Source organism: Ahaetulla prasina, chromosome 1 (assembly GCF_028640845.1).
Source record: "Ahaetulla prasina isolate Xishuangbanna chromosome 1, ASM2864084v1, whole genome shotgun sequence".
NCBI classification, from domain to species: Eukaryota; Metazoa; Chordata; class Lepidosauria; order Squamata; family Colubridae; genus Ahaetulla; species Ahaetulla prasina.
Window position 1 is genome coordinate 217,952,094 of NC_080539.1, and position 11,704 is coordinate 217,963,797.

Consider the following 11,704-nt stretch of genomic DNA (forward strand, 5'->3'; position numbering starts at 1 on the left):
CGGGGGTGGGGCCAGTCAGAATTTTTACTACCGGTTCTCCAAACTGCTCAAAATTTCCGCTACTGGTTCTCCAGAACTGGTCAGAACCTACTGAAAGCCACCTGTGCTCTGAACTAGGGGGAAGGAAGGGAGGGAGGGAGGGAGGGAGGAAGGAAGGAAGGAAGGAAGGAAGGAAGGAAGGAAGGAAGGAAGGAAGGAAGGAAGGAAGGAAGGAAGGGAGGGAGGGAGGAAGGAAGGAAGGAAAGAAGGAAGGATTACCAAAGTCAACAAGCTTGACTCCTCCTTCCGTTGTCAGCAGAATGTTGTTCCCCTTGACATCACGATGAATGATGCGATTGTTGTGCAAATGTTGAAGACCCTAAATGTCCGTAATGAGAAAAAAAGGAGAGAAAAAAATAGTTTTTACTCATATACTTATATAATGTCCCTAACAGGAAAAAAAAATCTGTACTGACACTGTAAGAACGTCTGTCTACTATATCACAATCTCAATGCAATCACTCGCTGCAGTAAATAGATAACAATTTTTGCCCTTTTACCTGGGCAGTGTATCAGAATGGCTAAATTGCATCCTATTTTGTCATTAGAAGCAAAATGGGTATGCTTACCAGAAGGGCACCTCTTAAGATGTATGAGATTATTACTTCGTCCAACTTTTGGCCACTCTTCAGTAGGCCTTTGACAAGTTCTGTGACCGAGCCTCCATTACACAACTGTTAAGGGGATAGGAGAGGAACAAAGGAAATGAAAGGCATCCGTTACTCAACAAGCATGTTTAGATCATAATCACTACAGATGGGCCACCTACTTGCACAGAAAACACAGTAAAGGAAATCAGTCATTACAAATGTTCACAGCAGCTATTTCCAAATAATAGCCATGATCGAGACACTTTTGGATTTCCAGCACATCTTTATTGTGAAGGCAAACGAATGTGCTAATTACATTTTCTTCCATGGACAAGAAGGGAAATTAAACCTGCATTTGCTTTTAGGCAAGTTTTCTCTAAACCAGCAGCTTCAAGATATATTAGGTATATTGGACTACAATTCCCTTTAGTCTACTGAAAGCTAGGGAGGCTGTGCCACTGACCGGAGATGGCAGTTCTACGCCTTGACAAGTCATCACAATTCAAAAGTGAGTCTTAGTACAGAGGCTCCAATAAGCTGTAAGGATATAAGGCGATTAGTAGAATTCTCTCATAAAGTTTTTTAGCTGAATATATTCATATTGATATTTCAAAAATGTTTTTTTTTCTTTTCCATTCATTCCTTTGCAGTTATCTTGGATTAGTGGATATTTTTGTGATCTGCTGACAGGCCTGAATCTAAAATAAAAGAAATAAAAACATTGGCAATAAAAAAAATCTAGGAAACATACCTCGTTTCCCCAAAAATTAGACATCCCCTGATAATAAGCCCAATCGGGCTTTTGAGCGCATGGCAATAAGGCCAAGCGCTTATTTCAGGGTTCAAAAAAATATAAGACAGTGTCTTATTTTCAGGGAAACATGATAGGACTATAGTAGACTAAGCCTATCTAGTTCAGTATTGTCTACCCTAACTCATATGGCTGTAAGGCCACAAGCAAAGATTTTAGTTTTCTTCTATTTACTGGTGATAAATATGTGGTGGCGCAGTGGTTAGAATGCAGTGTTGCAGACTGATTCTGCCCATACAGCAGGAGTTCGATCCTGACCAACTCAGGGTTGACTCAGCCTTCCATCCTTCTGAGGTCAATAAAATGAGGACCCAGATGGTTGGGGGCAATATGCTGACATTGTAAAGTGCTCAGAGAGCGTTGAAAAACACTATGAAGTGGTATGTAAGTGCTATTGCTAAAGCTATTGCTACTTTCCCTTAGCTGAAGATACCAGGGGTTGAACCCAAGATATTATGCATGTACTTTCCAAAATTAGTTCAGGGTGGTTTTTTTTAATAGTTGTTCTTTATTGTCAATGGTTTAAAAACCTGTCAGATCTGTACAGTCACAATAAGCAGCATTGTCTTTATGAACCTGTGTTTTTCAAAACTCTTTTGATGCAAAAGAAAGCACAGGAGTTTCTTTGTTTTTTCTGTTCTATACGTGACGCATTTGATAACTGGAGAGCAGCAAATTACAGTCATTTGAAATGTTCGCTCTATCAGTGCTGCTGTTAGCAGGCAGTATAAGATAGACAACACACATATCTCTCTATGCTCAGCCTTGATGTCTGTTCTGCCAACATCTAAGAAAAAACTTTCAGATCCAGAAATGTGCAGCCTTTTGCAAACATGTTCATATTACTTGCATGCCATGTATTTAAAAGAACAGAAAGGGGGGGGGAAGAGATTAAAACCTTTCTAAATATACTTTTCTATATCATTAATCATCCATGTCACTCTCACAACGATATTTTTATCCACAATCTATTTTGTTTTTCTGCATTCTATTCACTAGAAGTATACTAGCAGTAGGAAGTGCCAATGCCCTAAGCCAGGAGTATACATACAACTTCTCTCCACTTGATAGCCTTCTTGAGGGGGCAGAAGCCACATTCAATGTAGGTAAATGTCTATGGAGATTCTCAGTAATCCAGGTCATGGTTGTCCCAAACGTGCTTTTTCTTTTCTTTTCTTTTTTTTGAATCAATTTTTTTTAATTTTTTTTCTTCACACACACACCCCCAACATATTTTATGAACAGAGTATTGGCCATATCATATCTTATACAACCTAACATATTCAAATACATTTTACTTAGTTATAATTTCTGCCAAAATGTTCTTTTTCCATATTTTTAATCATATCTTAATATTTCTATGCTTGTTTATATAAATCACATCTTCTTTCGCCCTTAAGTTCTAATTTCTCCATTTTTACTGATATATGTATTATCTTTTATGATTTTTTAGATAATTCAGTTTTTATCCTGATATGTTCAAACATGTTCGGGGTTGCCTTTCTTCCATTTCATCTTTTTTATTTTACAGCGATCTTTCAGAAATGATCACAATGCAATCCTTTGTATTATTGTTAACTCTACTGAAGTCCTTTTCCCTCTGAAACACACCAAAACAATACAGGTTGTCCTCGACTTACAATCACAATTGAAGCCAAAATTTATGTTGCTGAGACATTTGTTAAGTGAGTTTTGCCCCATTTTACAACCTTTCTTCCCACAGTTGTTAAGTGAATCACAGCAGTGGATAAGTTAGTAACCGGGTTGTTAAGTGAATCTGGCTTCCCCATTGACTTTGCTTGTCAGAAGGTCACAAAGGGGGATCACATAATCCTGGGACACAGCAAGGATCGTAAATATGAACCAGTTGCCAAACATCTGAATTTTGATCACGTGAGCATGGAGATGCTGCAATGGTCATAAGGTGAAAAACGGTCATAAGTCAAATTTTTCAGTGCCATTGTAACTTTGAATGATCACTAAATGAACTGTCGAGGACTACCTGTATCTACCTTGATTTTATTCCATGACAGTTGCCTATTCTAAAAGAAGGAACATTTCTTCACAGCAGGACAAAAGATCATTAGCTATATGTTGGAGATTGACTCATATAAGGTAAAGGTAAAGGTTCCCCTCGCACGTACGTGCTAGTCGTTGCCGACTCTAGGGGGCGGTGCTCATCTCCGTTTCAAAGCCGAAGAGCCAGCGCTGTCCGAAGACGTCTCCGTGGTCATGTGGCCGGCATGACTAAACGCCAAAGGCGCATGGAACACTGTCTTCCCACCAAAGGTGGTCCCTATTTTTTCTACTTGCATTTTTACATGTTTTCGAAACTGCTAGGTAGGCAGAAGCTGGGACAAGTAACGGGAGCTCACCCCATTACACGGCAGCACTAGGGATTCGAACCGCTGAACTGCCGACCTTTCGATCTACAAGTTCAGCTGTCCTAGCCCCTGCGCCACCGTGTCTCATATACTCTATACAAATTTGGGAAAGGACAAGTATAGCATAATAAATACAATTGAAATCAAAGAGGAGAGGTCAAAACAATCTGCAGTATTTATAAAAAGGTGGACTTATGTCACTGGAATAGGGTTCAAGATATAATCAAGCTGGGACAAAGATCTGTGCATATATGTGGCCTTTGGGTGAGTATGTCATGGCCTGTGTTATTTAATATTATCACAGTTATTAACTTCATTCTTATTGTGACTGCTGCTTTTTTAATTAGTATAATGCTACTTTGGCTCATTTTATTTGTAACTAGAAGATAAATTATTTTCATTTAGGATCTTCAGGATTTTTTTTATTTTTTTTTTGCCATAGCAGTTGATAATAGTCAGCTTTGGCTCACCTCAAAAAACAGTAAATGGTTATTATTGGAAGGCGGACAAGCAGGAAACTCCAGGGTTACAAAATGAAAAGAGCAACTCTGGAGAAGGGGGTAGCAACAGTGGTGGGTTCTACCAGTTCGCAGCATATCAGGCAAACAAGTAGCAGCGGACACTTCTGCACATGCGCAGAAGTGCCACAAGCGCCCATGAGCGCCATGAGCACTGCGAGTACCTGTGAGCACACACAAGCACACACAAGCACACAAGTGAACCGGTAGCAACGGGATTTGGAACCTGCCTTTGAGTAGCAAATAGAGGTTCCCTTCTTAATTGACCGAGAGTCAGACCCAATTTGAGGGACATTTTCTGACTTCTATCTAGTTTGGATCTATCCTCCTAACTGAAATAGAATTCTAGGAGTTTAGTTGGGGAGCACTTAATGCTTATGGGATCTTTCACCATCCTGGTTTCTTCCAGATGTGTTGAAATGCATTCTCCGCCAACCCCAGTTAGATTATGATAGGTTCATGCCGGGCAAAAAGAGATGGCAATTTCAGCCCAACTTTTCTCAAGGGCATAATGTTGCAGCAGTCTGGTTTAGCTAATAGGCCTTCAGTTATGATGGATCCAGGTGTTTAAAAAGACCAGGAGCGTGGAAAATATTGCGGGTGATTTATAATCGTGGCAGAATTATGATTCCCTGGGGACAATTAAGGACATTTACAGTGCAATTTTATTTGTGCCCATATAGGTTCATCTTATTAAGTTCACATTGGAAAAAAATATATGGTTTCACCAAAGAAAGCAATGAAAACTTCATCTAAAAGGAATACAAGTGGGAAAAATAACACTTGCTGCTCATAGATACTGCAAATTCTGATATATAGACTACTCAGCAAGGATAGCTATGCTAACATTTTACATCTGATTCTCCAACAGGGTCCAATTATTTTTGCCTTCTGAAACGTTCAGAAGACAATGCAACACAATGTTCTGTTTATTTCATTTTCAAAGCTAACAGATTTTTTAAAAAAGAAGAGATAATTCAGTACTTTCCCCTTTACAGTCTAAATTAGAAATGAGGAAATTTTAGTATTTTTAATAAAATTATTATTAAAGATTATAATACCAAAAACTAATATAAACTAAAAAAAGACAGAACAAAAAAAAGAGTAGAAGGTTCAGAAAAGAAATAAAAAAGAGAAATACAATAAAAAAAAGTAAAGACATAGTAAAGAAAAGAAATACATAGTGATTTCCCACCTTCATCACAAATATAAATAATTTTAATAACTTATTCCCCCCATAAATTATAGAAAATGATCTTTTCTACCTATATCCCATCTCTTATCTATAAGCAAATGCATAAAGTATCATAATTTCAGTCCTATTGTCAGCAAAAATCCATTAAGGGTTACCAGAGATAACATCATTTTAAACCTTGATCAAATAAACCAGTATTGTATTCCTTCCTTTTACTTCTAACGATCTTAATCTTAAATCTAGTCATATAATATCTTGATTTCTTTTCATTTTTTCTTTGTCCATTCCCATGAGATTCTTCAAAATTTTAACAAGCCTCTTTTGTAAGTCCAACATAAGAAAATTATCCAGATTGCTGTCTTGTCTGTATATCCTTTTCAATTATGAAAACATCATTTGGATTTACAGCACCTTATAGAATTAACACCAAAAAATGTCCTTATCATCATGGGGGATTGGAATGCTAAAGTTGATAACCGGAATAACAGGCAAGATTGGCCTTGCCTGTGCAAAATGAAGCAGGGCACAGACTGATAGAATTCTGTCAAGAAAATATGATGGTCATAGCAAACAATCTTTTCCAGCAACCCAAGAGACGATTCTACACATGGACATCACCAGATGGTCAACACAGAAATCAGACTGACTATGTGCTCTGCAGCCAAAGATGGAGAAGTTCTATACAGTCAGTAAAAACAAGACCAGGAGCTGACTGATCATGAGCTTCTCATTGCAAAATTTAGACTTACATTGAAGAAAGTAGGGAAAAGCACTAGGCCACTCAGGTATGAACTAAATCATATACCTAAATCATATACCATATACAGTATAAATCATATATGAGAGCATATGCACCAAGACAAATTCCTTGTGTGTCCAATCACACTTGGCCAATAAAAAATTCTATTCTATTCTATTCTATTCTATTCTACCTGATGAATATACAGTAGAGGTGACAAATAGATTTAAGGAATTAGATCTGATAGACAGAGTGCCTGAAGAACTATGGACGGAGGTTTGCAATATTGTACAAGAGGTAGCAACTAAAACCATCCCAAAAAGAAAGAAAAAGAAAGGCAAGAAAGCAAAATGGTTGTCTGAGGAAGCTGTGCAAATAGCTGAAGAAAGAATGGAAGTGAAAGGCAAGGGAGAAAGAGAAAGATACACCTAGTTGAATGCAGAATTCCAGAGAATAGCTAGAAGAGATAAGAATGCCTTCTTAAATGAACAGTGCAAAGTGATAGAAGAAAACAATAGAATAGGGAGGACCAGAGATCTCTTCAAGAAAATTGGAGATATGAAGGGAACGTTTCATGCAAAGATGGGCACAATAAAGGACTAAAATGGCAGGGACCTAACAGAGGCAGCTCAGCTGTGATCATCAGAGCCTTTTTTTTTTTACCTTTTAAAAGCATTTTTTAAAAGAAGTGGCAAGCGGCAAGTGGGCGATTGGATGGGCATGGGTGGGGAGGGAGGGATTTTTGCTACCAGTTCTCCAAACCACCTGCCGCCATTGCTACCAGATTGGCCAATCCAGTCCAAACCGAGAGTATTTCACCCCTGCTCCCAAAGCTCTAAACCTGATGGAGACCATCTTGAGGTCTCCAAGCAAGAAACAATGTTCTGCAACACTTGTGGGTGGTCTCAAGTCCTCTCCTTGTCCAGAGAGGTTTTGAAAGCTGATCTACTCAGTGACTCTTCACTCCAGCATGGTCATTGACTCCACTTTTTGTCTTCAGTCTGCCATTTCTTCTTCTGGAAGTCCAGATTTTAGTTTTCAGGATTACATTCAGCTGCTAAAATGCAGAACTATATAACAGAAAGGTCACCTTCTTTTGCTGCATCTCTGAATTGTCAGGGAAAGCCAACAAAGATGCAACAAACCAAGGAGTGTGCTATATTTGTTGGAGGAATGAAAAATACTTGGCAATATTCTGTCAGCTATTCCACAGGGAGATGCTTCTGCAGCTGCAGGTATCCAATCTTTCCTACAACTCAGGTCAAATTGAACATGGAAAGCAATGCAAAACAACCACATGGGAAGGAATATACCTGCAACAACCTAGGTTGTTAGGCATATCCCAATTGCTGATCATCTCAGCTATCAGACGGTCAACGAAGCATGCCAGATTGTATTCATGATGAAAATTGTATTAGGAGAAGAGGGAAAGCATGTCTTTAAAACCAGAACAATTAAGTATAAGCTGCCTCAGCTGTGGCCTAGGGATGAGAGAGAGAGACAATGTTAACAAGACATGGCAGAAATAGGTTGTTTGTGGGATGAGAAAAAGTCAAGAACTTGACAAAGAAGAAATCCTAGTTACTCAGCTTTATCCTTCAAAGCGTACCCTATTTTGATTTTTTGAAAATCCAATAACACTCTTACAGTATTGCCTACATGTGAGCCACAAATAGTATTTCCAAACTCTGAGGACACATAATCCAGCTTTATTCTGAATTTTCTGCATGACTGTGTCCGCAACGTAATGCCATTTGAGATCAATTGCTTTATGTGTTTATTGAAAGATTCAATTATACTAGAAAAGAACCATTTCTGCAGCAAGACCTCAGCAAGACCAGAGCCAGGTCTTATTTAGTGCAAGTAGATAGGGCCATAATAGAAATGGAGTTCGATTTAACTTATTTTATAAATGATTTGCAGCCAGTATAATTACCGCCCTTCTCGTACAGGTAGTCCTCAACTTAATTTCTTTAATAAACCATCTGAATAACAACAGTGCTGAAAAAAGAGACATGACCATTATTCACACTTATGACCGTTGCAGCATCCCCATGCTCATGTGATCAAAATTCAGACACCTAGCAACTGACTCATATTTATGACAGACATGTCCTGGGGCCATGTGATCATCTTTTGCGACCTTCTGCCAAGCAAAGTCAATGGGGAAGCCAGGCTCACCTAGCAAAGCTCACTTAACAAATTCTCACTTAGCAACAGAAATTTTGGGCTCAGTTGTGGTTGTAAGACAAGGACTACTTGCATTTAATGAATCTGTCCTTAATTCATGTTAAAAGAGTCAGTCTAACAGCCAGTTCTGGGAAAACTTGGAAAGTCACATCCACTGTCTTGGAGTAAGCAGTGTGTGCATTGTCTTTCTTTTCCGCTAAACAAAGCCCCTTTGTGATTGAGTGAAGGACCACAACTTTCCCCACCATAACAAACATGCATTTAGGCTTTTTTTCCACAACACAACACTTCTTTTCGTTAAGATTTAGCAATACAAAATGTCTTACCTCAAGAACAAGCCAGAGCTGTCCACCTACATACCGGTCTGCCTTGTAAAACATTCCATAAAATTTAACCACATTGGGATGGTTAGGAAGGAACTGTAAGATGTTATACTCTGCTTCAATCTCCTCGTCCATGTCCTAAATTGGAGACACACAGAATACCCACGTCATAAGTATCACTAGGAAGAAAGAGCCCCCAAATCTGGTCCCACCAGCGATACTATCAGCTCTTCTGAAGATGGCTTGCGCAACTTTCCAGCAAATGACTGAAGGAAAGTTATAAAACTTCCTATGGTTTCAGGAGCATATTGCAAAATTTTAAAAGGTTGAGAGATATTCAAGCAATAATAAAAACATGTTAGTTTGTGAGCAGTTTGGAGTATTAAAGTATTTAGACTGTATTGTTACAGACAAGTAATAGAGAGAAAGCCTGATTTAACTCTGAGCTTCTTTATTCAACACAATTGTGTTTTACAATTCCGTTATTTGGATTGCAATCGCATTCTGCTAACTTTTAGTTGCCTTGAACTGCAAGGTGGGCGGCATATAAATTGAATAAATAAATAAACTTTTTATACTTCCACGGAACCATTTTATATTCTTCTTACAAATCTCCAGCTTGACTTATCAGTTTTACTCATATAGTGTCATTTTTTAAAGCGTGGTTACAAACCCGCCTTTATTTCAAAGTAAAGACCTTACTTCCAATATATTACGAAGCGAAATAAAATATTAAAAATATTTTCAAAACTTTGACCATCAAACAGCCACCCCAATCTAAACAGAATGTTATTTTTGTTATGTATGGAGCAAAAGTTCTCTCTGTAATGCAATATATCTCAATAAGTTGAAATAGGCTATGGTGTTTCCTTATAGGCATCTTTGAAAAAAGCATGGCTCTTTATTGCAATGCACCTGGAAAGCTGAGTGTCTTAGGTGTCCTCGGATAACCTTCCTTCCCTTTGCATTTGAGAAACGCATTTGAGTTTACAAAAGCAAAAAGAAAAAAAAAGAGCAATATAATTTAATTTTCAGAACCCAAAACATTATCAAATTCCAAAATGCAAGCTCAATGGTTTGCACAGAATATGAGATTAGATCAAATGGACTCCAGCCTTGTACTTTTCCCATTGAACAGGATTGAATAGGTAAGTGAAAAAAAAAAGTTTTGAATTAATTTGGGACTCAACGCAATTTTGAAACAACTGCCCTGTTTTCTATCATCATGTGCATCACATAACTAAAGTTCACTTTCAAAACACTTTCATTTTATCTAATCAAAATAGAAGCTTCACGGCCTCTTGTGTATTCATAGTATAAAAAGCTTGTTAACTCTTTTTAAATTGTGTTCTTCACTCACATTAATAGGATCTAGAATCTTCACTGCTGCCAAACTGCCATCCTTCTTATTAGTAACCTTATAGACTTTACCATATGTTCCTTTTCCAATAGTCTCAATAATTTCCCAGGTATCTGAGGGATCAGGTAACGATTCCAGTCCAATCATATTCTGATTATACTGAAGCACGCCATAGAGTGGTTTCCTGCGAGAAATAGGATAAGAAAACAGTTGAATAGATGTCATAGTTATAGGAAATCAGTTGATTCAGTGACTCACGCGGCCAACTTTAGAAAGCAATATCTTGGTAGCTCTGATGGAGGCTTTCATAAAAGAATACTATCTGACTGCTTTGCCAAATATGGGGGCAAATTGTAGTGACATACACAGAAACAGTCATGCGATTTCCTGCAACCCTTAAGATTTGTAAATCATATTAAGTTTTTGCTCGTGGTGGTTTAGTCGAGGTGGGCTTTTAAAGAAGATGGAGGAGATGGAGACTACATACCAAGCTAGCTAGCTAAGTGAGTTTTGGAACATTTTGCCCAATATGGCACACTTCTAACCAAAGCTCAGATTGGCTAAGACACTGAGCTTGTCGATCAGAAAGGTCAGCAATTTGGCAGCTCGAATCCCTAGTACAGGTCTCCTGCATGAGCAGGGGGTTGGACTAGATGACCTCCAAGATCCCTTCCAACTCAGTTATTGTTATACTCATACAGTTCTCTACAAATATGGATCTTTAAACTAGAGCCTACCCTGCAAAATATACGGATAGCATCCCACCAATGAGATATATAATTTTATGCAGTATACAGGACAACATCAACATGTTCAACAGTTTGACTTTTTTCCCCCCTTTAAAACAGCTTGCCCAGATCTATCACTTCCAGATAGACAGAGGAACAAGGCAGATAATTTCTACTGAAGGTTTCTGACTTTCCCCTGAAAAATGATGCTGAAAAAAGACAAACTCTTTCTTTATACTCTAAAAACTTCCAGCTGCCCATAGTAGTTGACCTAAATCAACCATGATGTTCTTTAAAGGTTGGAAAGAATGCCAGAACCCATTTTATCTTCTGTTACAGAGAAATTTAATCCCTTTCTTAAGAAAGATGAGGCTGTAGATACCATTTGTTATTGCACAGATGCACTCTCTTTGCTCCAAGCATGCTGTGCAGAAAGAGAGCTAGTCAATCTCACATTCTTAATATTCCTGAGGATTAACCTGACAGTAGAGGTACATCTGTCAAACGAACAACGCATCCATAAAACAAAAAGGCTACGGCAAATTTTTACATTATCGCTCTGATGAAGGGGTGTATCTGACAATATTCAGTCCCAATTTTTGAAAATAAATTGATTTGCTAGATGGTATCCTACCAATCTCATATATCTGTTCCAGATTAAAGCAAAGAGAAAACAAAGATGCATTTGAAAACATTCATCACAAGGACGACTTCCTAGAGTAACCCTCATCCATTTTAGAAAAATGTATATGTATACATTTATGGCTTACGGTATGAGACATTTCAGTTGAAATGATATTATGGTCACCTAGCTACACTTCCTAATC

General features: G+C 38.1%; 1 protein-coding gene across 1 annotated transcript in view; it reads right to left on the reverse strand.

Moving 5' to 3' along the window:
* The window catches only part of MYO3B (myosin IIIB), a 284,495-nt gene extending 274,199 nt beyond the window's left edge, over window positions 1-10,296 (reverse strand). The window contains exons 1-4 of the mRNA XM_058190849.1: window positions 10,150-10,296; window positions 8,793-8,927; window positions 609-713; window positions 259-358 (exon numbers count right to left, since the gene is read on the reverse strand). Of these exons, the coding sequence (XP_058046832.1) occupies window positions 259-358; window positions 609-713; window positions 8,793-8,927; window positions 10,150-10,296 (487 nt within the window). The remainder of the gene's footprint in view (window positions 1-258; window positions 359-608; window positions 714-8,792; window positions 8,928-10,149) is intronic.
* Between the last annotated feature and the right edge of the window lie 1,408 nt (window positions 10,297-11,704).